Genomic DNA, 17,066 nt, shown 5'->3' with positions numbered 1-17,066 from the left:
CATTTTTTCATGTGTTTCTTGGCACTATCAATTTTTTGTTATCATTGAAAACTAGTGTTTGTTTCTTTACATTAATTCATTTTTCTGGTAATTATAAACCCTATTTTCTCAGTGAGTTTTCACTTTTTGCCATTATGAATGGCATAAGAAAAATTCTGAAGTCTCATTGTCTTCACTGACAGCTGAATAAATAACTGCAAGATATATCTCATGTCCTTAATATCTTTTTGAAAGCCAAAGCAATGCTTTGGCCAAAACAAGAGCTTGTTGCCTAATTATGGACCATTCTTACCAGTCTTTTATTTTTTAAAAATTGCTATTTGGGAGCATAGATGGTAATAATTAATCAAGAAGTGAAGTGAGACTAGTGAAGTGACTCAGTGGGTAGAATGAATACTGTACATGTGTGAGACCCTAGATTTGATCTTTTGCACTCCACATGAAGAGTAATCTCTTGTGGGTCTGTCTCTCCCTTCCTTCCTCTCCTCTCATAAAGTAAACAAATAGGGAGCCAGGAGATGACTAACCTAGTAGAGTATATATCTTGCCATGAATGAGGACATCCTCGCCACAACATGAGAATACACAAAGGGGTAATGATGAATCTGTGCTGTGGTGTCATCATCCCCCTCCTGCTCTCCCCCTCCCTCTCTCCCCCTCTCACCCCTCCCTCTCTCTCTCCCCCTCTCCCCCCTCCCAAACATAGGGACCCAGAAATCTTGCAGTGTCTAGAGTGCCTGACTTGCCATGCAGAGTGTCTTGAGTTCAGTCCTTGGCATCACATATATTAGAATGCTGCTCTGGTTGTTTCCCTCTCTCCCTCCCCCTCATTAATAAATAAATCTGGATAAAAAAGGAAGTGCCATAAAAACAGTTTGGCTACAGGGTTAATCACTGCTTTATACTCTTTAGGATGAATCTTTATCCTATATTTTCAGGAAATGTGGCTATAGATCATTTTTAATATCTTGAATTTATGAAATTAATTAATTAATTATTTTTCTGTCTTTTTTTTCAGGAAAGGGAGAATAAAAACTATTGATGATACATATCTGCCAATAAAAGCAACAGCCTGACTTTAAAGAAATTGGTTATATTCAACAAATTGAAGCTTAACATAATCAGTATTGCCCTTAGTGACCAGGTGAGAATTAAGAATGTATTTCACTTTTACCTACTCTTTTAGGCTATGATATAAATATTGTATGAAAGTATATAATTTTTAATACATTAAATCATAAATGTGTGATAGAAACCGTATTTATGGGCTTATGGGTATTATTTAGATAACATGCTTCTTCCTATATGTTTTCTATAAATCTTAAAGAGTAATGCGATAGAGAATATTTATCAATATATTTCATATTTAAATGTTAGTATTTTTACTATACCTAATTATCTCGAATGTCTTAGTTTGTAAAACGTTTTTTCCTGTTTGCTGAGACATCTAATTTAGCTTAAAAACAGAAGTTTGACCTGCCAGATTTTCTTTCCCTCTGTTCCCCACATCGCTCATGTATATTCACAGCATCTGGAGTCTGTGTAAAGTCATCAGAAACAACATAGGGAGGATAGATAAACTGAACACAGCTGGGAATTGACTTTGGCCTGGATTATATGTTGTGCCTAAAGTATATTGTGTAGTGTTTGTTATTTTTCATTTGAGTTTTAAATTCTAAATGGGCCAAAAGGAATTTTTCCCCCCTTTGGTAGTATATTCTAGATAAATGTCTTAATATTTTTAAATATACAAGCTTTTTTTTCCCCTGACTACAGTCTTTAAAAACTACATTAAATGCTATATTTGAGTTTAGGAACTTAAATGAGAATTTGATGGAGATTTTATTTTTTTACTTTTAATTGTACTGGTTTTAATTTAGAAGGTAATTAGTAATGCCTTTTTCTGTAGTGTGTATTACAACAGAGAAATTTTAAGATAGAGGTTTTCAGATAGGAAAAAGTTCTTTTTTTTAATATTTTATTTTTTTTAACATTTTATTTATTTATTAATGAGAAACATAGGAGGAGAGAGAAAGAACCAGGCATCACCCTGGTACATGTGCTGCTGGGGATTGAACTCAGGACCTCATTCTCAAGAATTTGATGCCCTATCAACTGCGCCACCTCCCGGACCACAGGAAAAAGTTCTTATGTTTAAAGAATGTAGTTGCATTGCTAATGATTTTTATAATTTGATTACTCTTTTTTGTGATTAGTAGTATATTAGTATAATTGAGTTTTCTTGGATTTCTTCTGTGAACTTTTCAAGCTTATAAGAATATCTTTGGTTATTCCAGGCATAAAAAGCAAATCCTACTGATATTTCAAAGTTAACTAATGTATACTGATTAATTCTAAGCTTATATTTTAAGGGCAGCAGTGGAGTGTCTTTAGTGAGAGATATATAGCTCTCTCTCCACATCTAAAACCACCTACAAGAAGACACACCGAAATATCCATATAGGTCCTTGAACACTATCTTAATGAATTTAATGTTTACTTTATAATATTTCTTTTAGTGTATAATGAGTTCATTTTTGAAAGCCTTTGATGCTAATTCAGAGATCCATAATCTGCTCACAATGTCTTTCACATGTAGTTTTGATGATAACTGACAAGCTGTAAGTTAATTAGCACAGAACTTACTAATGAGGATGTTAAAATTTAATTTAAAAGTGAGGATTTTTATCTGTACACTCTGGACAAATTGAAGGATATTCAATTCAATCATACATATGATAAGCATTTCAGGCACTTTTTTCCTTGTTCAGGTACTTTATTAGATAACAATAAGAAAATATAATTAACTTAATGATAGCAAAGTTTTGAAAGTATGCTAAGATTGCTTGTCTTTAAAACTAGGGATAACCCAAAACCAAAGCAGTAAAATAAGGTCTGTTAATTAGCATGGAAGACAGCTTCTTGAATTAATATGTGGTGTTAATTAACAGGAAGTCTGATGTTGTGTTGTAATTACCACCAATATTTTTGACATACTGAGTGACTGAAGGTGAATTGTATAGATAGCAATTGAGTAAACACTTTTGTGCTTAAGAACGTTTTCCTTTGTTTCTTTTTTTCTAGAAATATGGACAGACTTCTTAGGCTTGGAGGAGGTATGCCTGGACTGGGCCAGGTTAGTATATAAACTCAGTATTTCTTTGTGTGTAAACTACAAACCTTTCTCTAGTGATCCAAAGAGGGGGAAAAAATCATTCCCAAGAAGACTGCTGCTTAGATAATTTTATGGTAAGATACTTACTTTATTGCTGGTTTCTATATTACAACACTGATTTGTGGAGAATGTTTTTCTATTATCTTAATTTAGTTTTCTCTTAATGCCCTCTTTAAACTGATTTAAAAATTGGGGGCTATTACCACACTTTCTTTTCACTAATAATATGACTTAAATATCATATTTCTAGGCTTACTGTGTAGACTTTAGAAGTTAACACATCAGAAAAGAAAGAGGGCATACCCATGCCTGGATCTCGTAAACTGACCCATACAGTGTTACTGTATGTAATTTCATTCTTATTAATTAAATGAGTTTTCAGATTATCAATGATTTTTTTTGTTCTATGCTGTTGGGAAAACGACCTTCAGATAGATTATCTTTCAAAACATTTTATTTGTTTTCAGCTAAAGAAGTTTGTGTTTTTGATTTACTTTAATTTATTTTTAATTTACACTTTATTTTTCTCAGAGCGCTGCTCAGCTCTGTTTTATAGTGGGGCTGGGTGTTGAACCTAGGACCTTAGGTGCCTCAGGCACTAAAGTCTTGTTTGCATAACCTTTATGCTATCTCCCCAGCCTTATTTTTATCTCTTTGCTTACTGTTATTGTATTTATTTTATCTGAGAGAGAGAGACCAACCAGAGCACTCTCAGCTCTGGTTTATAGTGGGGCTGGGGATTGAACTTGGGACCTCAGCCTCGGTCATGAGATTCACTCCAGTGAGTCACTCCACCACTGCTGGGTCCAAGTCACCAATAAAGTCCACTGGATCACCATCCTTACCAGCCCATCTTCCATGCTTTGTTGACTTCAGTTCTGTTGTTCAAATCATGAAAAATTTTTTAGCAGAGTTGTGAGATTATTCAATTTGCATTTGAAAAAATAATTCTACCAACAGATTGGAAAATGGCAGTAGGGAAGAGGTTAAATGCAAGATCACTTTAATATTTCTGACTAAGATGTCCAGCAAATAGGGGGATTTTAATTGTTTATTTTATTTATTTATTCTTATGTGGTTCTAGGAAATGAATCCAGGGTGTCCTGTATAATACCTTCAGGTCAGCAGCCTGCTTGCCTGCCTGCCTGCCTTCCTTCCTGCCTTCTTTTTCTTCTCTCTCTTCTTTTTTTTTTTTCTTCTTTACTTTGTTAGAGAGACCAGCAGAGAAGAGATAGTATAGCATCATTTCACCATCTGTAAAGCTTCCCCACTACAATCCATGTTGCTTCCATATTATGCTGGGGCTTGAACCCAAAACCATGCACATGGGAAGGTGTATGCTATATAGGATTAGCTATTTCCAGGCTCAAGTTTAAGATGTTAGAGTTAGCCTGACTAGGGGTTTGATTTATATGTGGAGTATAAATTGGAACTTAAGTCATTTTAGGAGAAAACTACAAATTATATTTGCCTGCCCTTGTTATCAAAGGAACATATTTGTAGAGCCTTTCTTAGCATGGTACCTGAGTAAAGATGACATATGTCCTATGAGTTTTAAAACAAAGTCAGAAATAGTATAATTTTTGTTTATTGGTTTTTTTTTTTTTTCACCAGAGCACTGTTCAGCTCTGGCTTATGGTGGTGCAGGGGATTGAACTTGGGACTTTGGAGCCTCAAGCATGAGAGTCACTTTGCATAACCATTATGATATCTACCCTCTGCCCATTGGTTTTCTTCTATCCCTCCATCCCTTTTTTTTTTGTCATAGGACTTCACTGTTCGGGCTGACTTTTTCATTTAGAAAGAGATATCAAAGGAGGAGAGATATGATAATACCAAAGCTTTTTTCCAGTGCTTTGGTGTCTGGACTTGAACATAGGTTGTGTGCACGACAAACCAGACTGTTTTTGTTAGCCCAATACTGTGATGTTTATGTGAAATACCATAATTATTTTTCAGTTTTTAGACATTGTGTTGACCATGCAAAGTACATAAGCAGGTCGTCATTAACTATGAGTTACAAGTTTGTCTCTTTCTAGTTTATATGTCAGTGGGAAAATATTGTGAGTCATCAGAGGTGATAAGTATTGAGGTATAATTTGCATTTTGAGGGATTCTTTTTGGTGACTTAATTTAAGAAATAGCTTCATGGGGGGTTGGGTGTTAGCGCAGCTGGTTAAATGCACATGGCATAAACTGCAAGGATTCCGGTTCAAGCCCTTGGCTCCCCACCTGTAGGGGGGTCGCTTTACAAGTGGTGAAGCAGGTCTGAAGGTGTCTGTCTTTCTCTCCCCCTGTCTTCCCCTCCTCTCTTCATTCCTTGCTGTCCTATATAACAACAGTGACATCAGTAACAATAATAATAATAACCATCACAACAATAAAACAACAAGGGCAACAAAAGAGAAAAAAATAGCCTCCAGAAACAGTGGGTTCATGATGTAGGCACTCAGCCCTAGTAATAAACCTGAAGATAAAAAAAAAAAAAGAAAGAGAAGAAATAGCTTCATGAACTGACTGATCTTTTTTACTTGTAATAATTCTAAAATCTATACAATATATAGATTCTGTTTACATATTGATAATTTTCTTCCTGCTTTCCTCTTATAGGTCCCAGATTAGTAATTTTTTCTTCAAAGAGACAAATGTTTTAATTATTTGCTTTTTAGGTTTTGATCTAGTTTTATTTAGAAAGTATTGATTTAAGGGGACCGATTGTGGTAGCACACCTGCTTGAACACACATGTTACAATGTGCAAGGACCTGGGTTCGAGCCTTCAGTCCTCACCTGCAGGGGGAAAGCTTTGAGAGTGGCAAAGCTGGGCTGCAAGTCTCTTTTTCTCTCTCCCTCTCTGTTTCCCTCTCTTGAAGTCTGGCTATCTCTGTCCAATAAATATAGATAATTTTTAAAAAATGTATTAACTTAACACAGCAATGTGGAAAAATGACTGCAGTAGATGAAGAAATAGTATAGCCAATATTGCATGTTGTTTTCTTCAGTTAATCATAAGTTCAGTGTTCTAATAAAAAAATGCTAACCATATTGCTCATGGAATTAGAAAGTTTTAAAAATTATTATATAATAGGCTGAAGAGAAAGCTTACTTGGTAGGGTGCATATTTTATCATGCATATGGCCCAGTTTTGAGCCCCAGAGCTACATGGGACAAGCAATAAAGGGAGAGAAGCTATTGACAACACATTTAACAGAACCATAAATTAGTAAATCAAAAAAAAGACAATAAAATAGAAAAGAAAATGGTAATTCATACAGCATGAATGGCTAACAAGCATATAAAATGATATTCCACAAGGCAATGAAAATTAAAACAAGCATTCCTTTTTTTAAAGTTATATCACGTCTGTTGTATAAATGAAAACTTGGAGAAGTAAATTTTTTTTTTTTTTGCCTCCAGGGTTATTGCTGGGGCTCAGTGCCACCAATCCACTGCTCTTGGAGGCTATTTTCCCCCCTTTTGTTGCCCTGATTGTTTTATCGTTGTGGTTGTTATATTTATTGTTGTTATTGATGTCGTTGTTGTTGGATAGGACCAAGAGAAATCGAGAGAGGAGGGGAAGACAGAGAGGGGAGAGGAAGATAGACACCTGCAGACCTGCTTCACCGCTTGTGAAGTGACCCCACTGCAGGTGGGGAACCAGGATCCTTACACTGGTCCTTGCACTTTGCGCCATGTGTGCTTAACCCACTGTGCTACAGCCCAACACCCCCACCCCCAAGAAGTGAATTCTTTTTTTTAAAATTTCTTTATTGGGGGATTAATGTGGTCTGTCATACTTTTCTAGGACCTGTACTCTCTCCCCCCACACACCAGAGTCTTATTATTGTTAAAGTATAGTCCTCTTCTAATCATTCTATTCATGTAGTTGAGCTGATGCCTCTATGGTAGAAAATTAAGAAAGAGGTCAGGTCAAAACCAAGCTAATTAGAGTGTAGTCTTCCTTGTTATCATTATAGTGTAGTTTTTCTGAATAGATATTAAGCCCCATGAAAAATACGGTATTCCTGGTATTTCACATCTACTCTTGAGAGTTCTCAAATAAGTAAAAGAAACAAATTCTTGGTGGGTGCTTTATTATTCTGTGTCATTTTTGTTGGAACATTATAGTCATGACTTGTCCTTCAAGGGGAAAGGTCTTTGACACTTGTGAATGTTAAATTTCTATTTTGATGTGAAATTACCATAAGTGACTCTGAGTTCTTTAGAACATAAGGGGAGCTGTGTTATATTTTCAATTACAGTGAAATTGTCTTCCAAAATTAACCACATTCTGATGAAATAGAAAACCAAAATCATTAGAGGAAAAAAAAAAAAAAGAACAGTTAAGTCTCTTAATTGGAAGTCAAGGGTATGCTGGCTTTAAGACAATCTACTGTTCCCTAGAAAGGAGATATAAGATGAGAGACATTAGAAGAGCGCCCATGTCTAGTATAGGACATAGACTACTAGAATATAACCTCAGGATGATTCACCTACTTTCAATGGTGTTTGATTTACATTTGGTATGTTATTCTTCAGTTGTTTTCTGTTTTATATAACAAATTTTTCAGTTTGTGTTGTCATTTGGACAGTTTCCCACATATCATACTCACTTAGGACCTGAGATATTAGAGTGACCTTTTTACCCATAACCTGTATTCAAAGTGGTTCTCTGTGGGATGCGATCTTGATTGAGTCCTTTGAAAGCCTGCCACCAGCAGAGCAGTGGTCTCCACTAAGCAGCCTCCCAGTGCAGCTTTTCAAACTATTGCTTGTAATTTCAAAGGCACTTTCTCTAGGAGGTTAAATGCTTATATTGGGCACAATGGGAGGGCATAGAGAGAATAAAGAGTAAATTAATGGTTATGATATTTCTACTTTTATTCATTGTATATGTATTTTCTTATTTTACTTGAGAAGTTAGCTTCTGCTATCTCTCTTAATTCAACCTTTATTCCTTTGTGCTGTAAATACTAGAGATAGAATAACCACAAGCAATATGCCTATCAAAAGAACATAGAATGACAAAAACTTGTGAAAAAAACACTTCTTTCTTCTTCTTCTTCTTCTTTTTATTTAAGAAAGGAGACATTAACAAAACCATAGAATAAGATTCCCATAACCCGATCTCCATATCCCATCCCCTCCCCTGATATAGCCTTCCCATTCTCTATCTCTCTGGGAGTATGGACCCAGGGTCGTTGTGGGTTGCAGAGGGTGGAAGGTCTGGCTTCTGTAATTGCTTCCCCACTGAACATGGGCGTTGACCGGTTGATCCATACTCCCAGTCTGCCTCTCTCTTTCCCTAGTAGGGTGGGGTTCTGAGGAAGCTGAGCTCCAGTACACATTAATGGGGTCGTTTGTCCAGGGAAGTCTGGTCAGCATCTTGCTGGCATCTGGAACCTGGTGGCTGAAAAGAGAGTTAACATACAAAGCCAAACAAATTGTTGAACAATCATGGACCTAAAGACTGGAATAGTGTAGATGAAGTGTTGGGGGGGTGTTCCTTGCATGCTCTTGTGTACTTCTGCTTTCAGGTATATATTTTTCCCCTAGTTTATGGGCATGGGTGAACCTATGCTCTATCTCAGGGGACCTGGACTATACCTAGGTTTGGGGACTTTATTGGGGAGTGGAACACCTGGAATGGAATTAGAGAATACTATGAAAGGGAAGGTCTCACCCGAGTGATGAAGCTGAAGGGTTGTCATTCCACACCTGAAGTCTCTGGTCACAGTCTGAAGTGAAGCATGCTGGGGTGGCACTTGTTGCGTTGATTAGGTTGTGATCCGCGGATGCAATATTATTTGATTTGAATTGAGAGCAGCATGCAGAAAAGTGGGCCCCACCCTAAGGTTCCAGGACTGGGGGAAATACAGGCTCTATAGTGGAAATGTGAGGTTCCTGTTTGTTGTCTTAGGGTTCAAGAAGACAATGGATAGTTATTGTTATCGTCACATTATTTGGTGATAGGGTTAACTTTGGAAAGTCCCTTTGTTAGGGTTTGGGGTATAATACCCAGCATCTTGTATATAGCTGTGTTGTCGGTTGCTTCTGTTCTCCCTGGTCTAGGTTTTTGGGAGAGACAACATATCAAAGACTCAGTACTATGTATTAAAAAGACTCAGTCTGTGTTTTAAGAAGTTCTAGACATATGATCAATTTTTTGCCTCTCATATTAATTAAATAGTGGTTTATATGTTTACACTTTAATAGCATTGTACATAAACACCACTTCTTTCTTTTTTATAGGAAATAATTTATTATGCCACATAGAAAACTATTTGTTTCATTACTAGTGGAATATATTTTTGTTACCATCATATAGTTGTATCACAGTGAGGAGATGATTTTGATTTGATACTAACTTTCATTTGGTCCCAGAGTTTCTTACTTCCATTCCCTTCCCATTTGTAGGTTTTGGATACTATGCACATTTTATAACTTCTCTTTTATAAACTAGATGAGGTCTTTGAAATTTCCTTCTTACTGTATGACTCTATTGGAACTTTTAACTGGCTATGAAATTGTAGTTATAATAAAGAAGATAGCTAAGAACTGTGAATAGGGAATGCCATGATCAGTTGGAGCTAGTGTAAATGGATCCATAAAGAGAATTCACATATTTTGACAATTGTCAAGTAGAGGATTCTCCTCTAGAATTGATGTAAGTGGGATGAGGATGGGACCAAGAGCTAAGGTTTTGATAATGAGGTGATTTATGTATTTAATCCTCATCATTGTCCTATACAGATAGGGATAATTGTTTCTGTAGTAGAGTTGTCATTGAGTTAATAAGAATTAAAGTTAGATAAACATTTTTTAATCAAATTTTTAAAAATTTGTTGATTTACCATTAGTTTACAAATACTGTCAAATTTCAGGAGTATAGCTTTAGGTCCTCCTCTTCCTCCTCTCTTTGCTCCTCTTCCTACCCCTCTTCTACAAATTCATTAATGATGCTGCTGGTGGTAGGGGAACCAGAGCATCACTCTAGCACAGGTAATGCTGGGGATTGAATTTGGGCCTTAATGTTTGAGGGTTCAGTTTCAGTCCATTGTACCAACTCCTAGGTTGCTTCATGTCTTTCTAATGCCAAATCCTATTCTACATCAGTAACATTTTCTCAGATAGATGGTATCTATAGTACTGTCACTGACTACTTCATAAATTCAAAACCTTCGTCTTTATAAATTTTTATTGTAAAGAAAAAAAGAACAAAGGGAAACTCAAAGCAGAATCTTACTGAATTTGGATTATGGTACCAAAGTAAAAATCTCTGGGTGGAGGGTGAAGGTAGATGTTGAGCTTCACTGGGATGGGGACACACACACACACACACACACACACACACTCACTTTTGGTGGTGGGAATGGTGTTGATATACACTCCTATTAACTTGTAGTCTCATAAATCACTTAATATGAGGGGAAAACTGATTGTCTTGAATTTTAAAAAATCATTTCAAAATATAGATGAAAAGTAAGATATTTGCTTTAATTTTAATTTATTTTAGGAAGCCTACAATAAGTAAGAGGATTTTTCATACTATGATATCTAATACTTGGTCCATGTTTTAAGACCATTTAAAGAATGAATGAATATTTTATTCCCTACCATAATGTACATTCTGACTACTAATAAATCAGGAAATATAGTGTATCTTTCAAAAAAATAGTTTGCATCTTTTTGATTTTTCTTACTTATTTGTTTTTGTAGAATCAGTCAGAGAGAGTGAGTGAAAGAGACCATAGCAATAAATCTTCCTTCAGTGCAGTACGGGCTGGGCGTGAACCTTGGCTGCACACAAGGCAAAGCAGCACACTATCCAAATGAACTATTTCACCAGCCTGAAGGTTTGCATTTTGTACTCCTTTTAGTTTATGTTTTTTTCCTTGCTATTAAGAAACTGATTAATGCTCTAAACTAATTGCCAAAATTAGTTGTTGCATAAAATTTTTTTATGAAAGTGGCTTCTCTTACTTAGGCTAATTTGAATGACCATTCTTGTACCTTGACTTGTAATAATGAAAGAAGAGGTACAGAGTGCTGTTTTATTTGAATAATAGACTTGCCAATTAGCCATCAAGTGCTTCCATCTGTGAAATTGCTGATCAGATGGGTTAGCTGGGATGTTTCCAGACTAGGGCATCATAAATGGCACTTGAAAACTGTCACTTTGATGATGAGGTTTCAAGTATTACACTGCTTGGTGCTGTGGAACCTTTTTTCCTTTTGCAGTACCATGTTTTTATAGAACATACTGATCCCATTTATGAATTCTGTGGCATCAAGAGAACTTGGGAGACCTGCCATTGATGTGAAGTTCTGCCTAATCTGCTGCTTTGGCCTATGCTGAGATTAAACTAGAGTGTTAACAGCTTCTTTTGTGGTCTTCACAGTAATGTTGGTTGGTGATTTGATTGGCACAGGTTAGCATTTTCATTGCCATGGGGCATGGAACTGGCATACGTTACAAGTTTCTTGAACTTTATGGTTAATATAAACTCACTTTTCAAATGTCTGATTTCCTTAAATAAATATATAGCTTTCTAAGGTCACTAAGTACTGGGTTTTTTTTTAATGTACTAATTTTATTCAGTGACAACGTTTTTCCTGTAAGTTTTCAAAGGTTTTAATGTCTTAATGGTGGCTATTACATTAAAATAAAAGTTTGTTTAAATTTCTTGGGCATACGTTCTGCCATGGCTTTCCTCACAGTGATGTAACTTTCATACTCTTATAGGAAGTTTTTTTTTTTAACTCATCTTAAACTTTTCTCAAATGCTTATAGATATGATTAGCTTTTGGGGTTTCTGAGAGAGCTTCCTTCCTTTTTTTTTTTTAAACCTTTTTATTTATTTATTTGCTTTTGTTGCCTTTGTTATTTTATTGTTGTTATTGATGTCATCGTTGCTGGATAGGACAGAGACTCTCATGCCTGAGGCTCCAAAGTCCCACATTCAATCCCCCGTACTACCACAAGCCAGAGCTGAGCAGTGCTCTGGTTAAAAAAAAAAAAGAAGAAAAAGAAAAGAGAAAGAGGATGCACAGAAAGAGGTAAAGGGAGAAAGAGCCAGACAAACAGAACATGAGTGAACAATTCCAACTCAAATTCAAGAGACTGAACCTGAGACCTCATGTTTGATAGTTCAGTGTACTTCTATCCATTGAGCCACCTCCCCACCCTCCAGACCTTCTATTATATGGCTTAATCCTGTCCTTTTTGTTGTCCTTGCCCTCTCTAGTTTATGACCACCTTCCAGTATAACTTTTGCAGATACAGAGAGGTAGGGGAGTAAGGGGTGGCAGGGCGGGGTGGGGGTAGGGGAAGATAATGCACATGCTTTGGTGAAGATTGAGCTCAATAAATCATGTTTTGTGGGGAAGCAGTTACAGAAGCCAGACCTCCCACCTTCTGCATCCCCACAATGACCTTGGATCTATACTCCCAGAGGGTTAAAGAATAGGAAAGCTATTGGGGTAGGGAATGGGATATAGAGTTCTGGTGGTGGGAATTGTACCCCTCCCCCATATCCTATGGTTTTGTCAGTGTTTCCTTTTATAAATAAGTTAAAATTAAAAAAATAAATCATGTTTTGACTTGCAGTTTTGTAGCAAATATCCTTTTGAAAACATCTCACATGTATACAGCCAGAAGATAAAGTCTCAGAATTGGAATTAATATGTAATTAGTATAGGTTTAGCTTAATGTAATAAAAATATAGATATTAGCATTTTGTTTGTTTCATTTTTTAGATAAAGACAGCAAAGCAAAGAGGCAGAAGTTTCCTTCTATGTGGTGGAGGCTGGGGTCCAACTTGCACTCTACACATGGCAAAGCAGTACACTGTCCATATGAGCTATTTCACTGGCCCTAGGCTTTAGCATTGAATGTAGGCTCTACCACTTCCCTTGATCTTTGCGTCTTAGTTTCCTCATTTATAGGACTATACTAGGTAGGGTAATGGTATATAATGGATCTCTGCAATGGTACTAAAAGCTCAAAATTGGGAGTGGGAGATAACGATAGCCTTACTGTATTATTTACTTATTTAATTAGAGCACTGCTCAGCTCTGGCTTATGGTGATGCAGGGGATTGAACCTGGGACCTCAGAGCCTCAGGCATGAGATATTTACATAACTATTAGGCTATCTTCTCAGCCCTATTATTATTATTTAAAAATATTTTATTGGGGGTTGGGTTAAGGCGCAGGTGTTGCAAAGTGCCAAGGACCAGCGTAAGAATCCTGGCTTGAGTCTCCGGCTCCCCACTTACAGGAAAGTCGCTTCACAAGCGGTGAAGCATGTCTTCAGGTGTCTTTCTCTCTCCCTCTCTGTCTTCCCCATTTCTCTCCATTTCTCTCTGTTCTATCCAACAACAATGGCATCAATAATAACTACAATAATAAAACAACAAAGGCAACAAAAGGGAATAAATAAGTATTAAAATATATATTATTGATTTATTTTTTGGGTAGCAAATGAAAGAATTTGAGAGAGAAGTAGGTAATAGAGAGGGAGAGAGACACCTGTAGATCTGTTTCACAACTCATAGAGTGTTCCTCCAGCAGGTGGATCTCGGGCTTGAACCCAGGGCCTTAGAACGTATGTGCTCTACCAGGTGCACCCACCTGGCCTCTCAGTCCTATTACTTATTTTAGTAATGAAACCATACCAAGTCCAGAGATCTATGTTTAATTGTGGCAGAACATTCATTGCTTATTAGCTCATTTTAGATTTGTAAGTACAGACAGTTTCCACCTTTGATTCACTTGATTTCTTTGAATTGTACATAGCCATCTGTAGATTACTTTCATATGCTAATTTAGAATTTTTGTATATCAACTGACAATTGTACATTTCCAGTTCTGTCTTGCCTGTTAGCCAGTGGTTAAATTTTAGTGGGCTGTCTTAATAGAACATTGTTCATAATTGAATATTTTATTTAATTTATTTTTATAAACTTTTAATTTTATTAAAAAAAAATTTTTTTTTATAAAAAGGAAACATTGACAAAACCATAGGATAAGAAGGGTACAATTCTACACAATTCCCACCACCAGAACTCTGTATCCCATCCCCTCCCTTAATAGCTTTCCTATTCTTTAACCCTCTAGGAGTATGGACCCAAGATCATTGTGGGATGCAGAAGATGGAAAGTCTGGCTTCTGTAATTGCTTCCCCGCTGAACATGGGTATTGACAGGTCAATCCATACTCCCAGCCTGCCTCTCTCTAGTTGAATATTTTATAGTCATGGTAATATTGGTGGAGACGTGAAAAAATGACTAGTCCTAAAATCTGTGAATCATGAAAGCCTATATGAGTTTTAATGTAATTAAATATATATATATATATATTCAGTTTGACCAGACAAAGAAATTCAGAGGGAAAAGGAATAGAAAAGCAGAGAGAGAGAGAGAGAGAGACAGACAGCTGCAGGACTGCTTCACCACTTGTGAAACATTCTTCTTACAGGTGGGGAACAAGGGGCTTATACCTGGGTCCTTCCTGGGTCCTTCCTTGGTAGCATGTCTACTTAACCAGGTGTGCCACTACTCAGCCCTGAGGCATTTTTTTCTTTAATTTTTTTTTTGTTGTTTGTTGTTATAGTATTCCAACAACTCTTTAGTAAAACTTTAAGTTTTCCTTGACTTTATTTTTATAAATATAAAGGTTCGTTATCAACATTGATTTACTATCACATACCATTATGTTTACAACAGTTAATCACTTTTTTTCAGAGTCAAAAGTAAGTTTAGGAGAGCAGTGTAAATTCAACAGAAGTGTGGAGTAAAAAGTACAGGTTAGAGTTGCTATGTATTTACATTTAGTATTTTTATCAACTGTAAATAATACAAGGTTTTTTTTTTCATTCCATCCTTGCCGTCTATATTTCTGAACACAGACATTTTTTAAAAAATATTTTGTTTATTTCCTTTTGTTGCCCTTGTAGTTTTATTGTTGTAGTTATTATTGTTGATGTCATTGTTGGATAGGATAGAGAGAAATGGAGAGAAGAGGGGGAGAGAAAGATAGACACCTGCAGACATGCTTCACCACTTGTGAAGTGACTCTCCTGCAGGTGGGGAGCTGGAGGCTCGAACTAGGATCCTTAATGCCAGTCCTTGCACTTTGCACCACCTGCGCTTAACCCTCTGCGATATGACTCCCGAACACAAACATTTAAGGGAATTGGAAAAGGGAGTACATTTCTTACTCTACAGCTCCCAACCCTGGAGAAGGGTCTTAGAAAGTGGCACAACAAGAGAGAAATGAGTTCCTTTGGGGTGATTTAAAAAAGAATTTGTAGTTCCCGTCCATCTAGTTCAATTCATGGTTACATAATGCTTTGTGATTCACAGTGGTAAAGGTAGGCTGTCTCTGGTTACAAGTCACTTACAGTCTCTGGTTACAGGTTGTCTTGAAATAGAGGTTTCTGGAACATGTGGTTGGAATTGTAGACCATAACCTAGATTTTCAGATTCTTGAAGTGACTATGTTTAGAACATTTGTGTTATTAAACTCTGCCATATTGTTTACTTTAGAAATAGCTTTTGTAATGATTTCTTTAAAAAGTTACTTAATAAGAAAGAAACCAGAACACTTCTGGCATATGAAATTCCAAGGATTAAAACTTTGCAAAGCATGTATTTTACCCACTGATCCACCTCCCCAGCCTCTAGAGATAACTTTAAAGGGGAAAATATTTTTTAAAGATCCTTTAGTTTTCATGATAGTGAGCTATTTCTCTTGCAATTACAGAGATTTCTCTGTATTATAGTTTTCTGTACACATAGGAGTAAAACAAATGGATCATCCAACAGTAGGTATTTATTAATTGATTAGAGAAAGATAATAGGGTCTATGTGGTTTTAGTTTTAGTTTTCCTTATGATTAGTGATGTTGGACATCTTTCTGTCTGTTTATTAGCCACTCATTGTTTTAGTGAGGTAGTTATTGAAGTCTGTTGCCCACTTTTTTTTTTTTTTTTTTTTGCTCAGCTCTGGCTTATGGTGGTGTGGGGGATTGAACCTGGGACTTGAGAGCCTCAGGCATGAAAGTCTTTGCATAACCATTATGCGATAGCCCCACCCTGTTACCCACTTTTTTAAAAAAAATTATTTCCTTATTGGGGAATTAATGTTTTACATTCAACAGTAAATACAATAGTTTGTACATGCATAACATCCCCCAGTTTCCCATTTAACAATACAATCCCCACTATGTCATTTATCATCCTTCATGGACCTGTATTCTCCCCACCCACCACCCCAGAGTCTTTTACTTTGGTGCAATACGCCAATTCCATTTCAGGTTCTACTTGTGTTTTCTTTTCTGATCTTGTTTTTTCAACTTCTGCCTAAGAGTGAGATCATCCCATATTCATCCTTCTGTTTCTGACTTACTTCACTCAACATGATTTTTTCAAGGTCCATCCAAGATCGGCTGAAAACGGTGAAGTCACCATTTTTTACAGCTGAGTAGTATTACATTGTGTATATATACCACAACTTGCTCAGCCACTCATCTGTTGTTGGACACCTGGGTTGTTTCCAGGTTTTGGCTATTACAAATTGTGCTGCCAAAAACGTATGTGTACACAGATCTTTTTGGATGGATGTGTTGGGTTCCTTAGGATATATCCCCAGGAGAGGAATTGCAGGATCATAGGGTAGGTCCATTTCTAGCCTTCTGAGAGTTCTCCAGACTGTTCTCCACAGAGGTTGGACCAATTTGCATTCCCACCAGCAGTGTAGGAGGGTTCCTTTGACCCCACACCCTCGCCAGCATTTGCTGCTGTTACCTTTTCTGATGTATGACATTCTCACAGGAGTGAAGTGATATCTCATTGTTGTCTTGATTTGCATTTCTCTGACAATCAGAGAC

The 17,066-nt window shown here is 36.5% G+C and overlaps 1 protein-coding gene across 1 annotated transcript in view; it reads left to right on the top strand.

Moving 5' to 3' along the window:
- The window catches only part of PSMD14 (proteasome 26S subunit, non-ATPase 14), a 109,253-nt gene that overhangs the window by 18,174 nt on the left and 74,013 nt on the right, over nt 1–17,066 (top strand). The window contains exons 2-3 of the mRNA XM_016188448.2: nt 1,019–1,144; nt 3,085–3,136. Coding sequence (XP_016043934.1) covers nt 3,089–3,136 — 48 coding nt within the window. The 5' untranslated portion in view covers nt 1,019–1,144; nt 3,085–3,088. The remainder of the gene's footprint in view (nt 1–1,018; nt 1,145–3,084; nt 3,137–17,066) is intronic.

This window comes from Erinaceus europaeus, chromosome 18 (genome assembly GCF_950295315.1).
Source record: "Erinaceus europaeus chromosome 18, mEriEur2.1, whole genome shotgun sequence".
NCBI classification, from domain to species: Eukaryota; Metazoa; Chordata; class Mammalia; order Eulipotyphla; family Erinaceidae; genus Erinaceus; species Erinaceus europaeus.
This window is presented reverse-complemented; position numbering and strand designations above follow the sequence as displayed.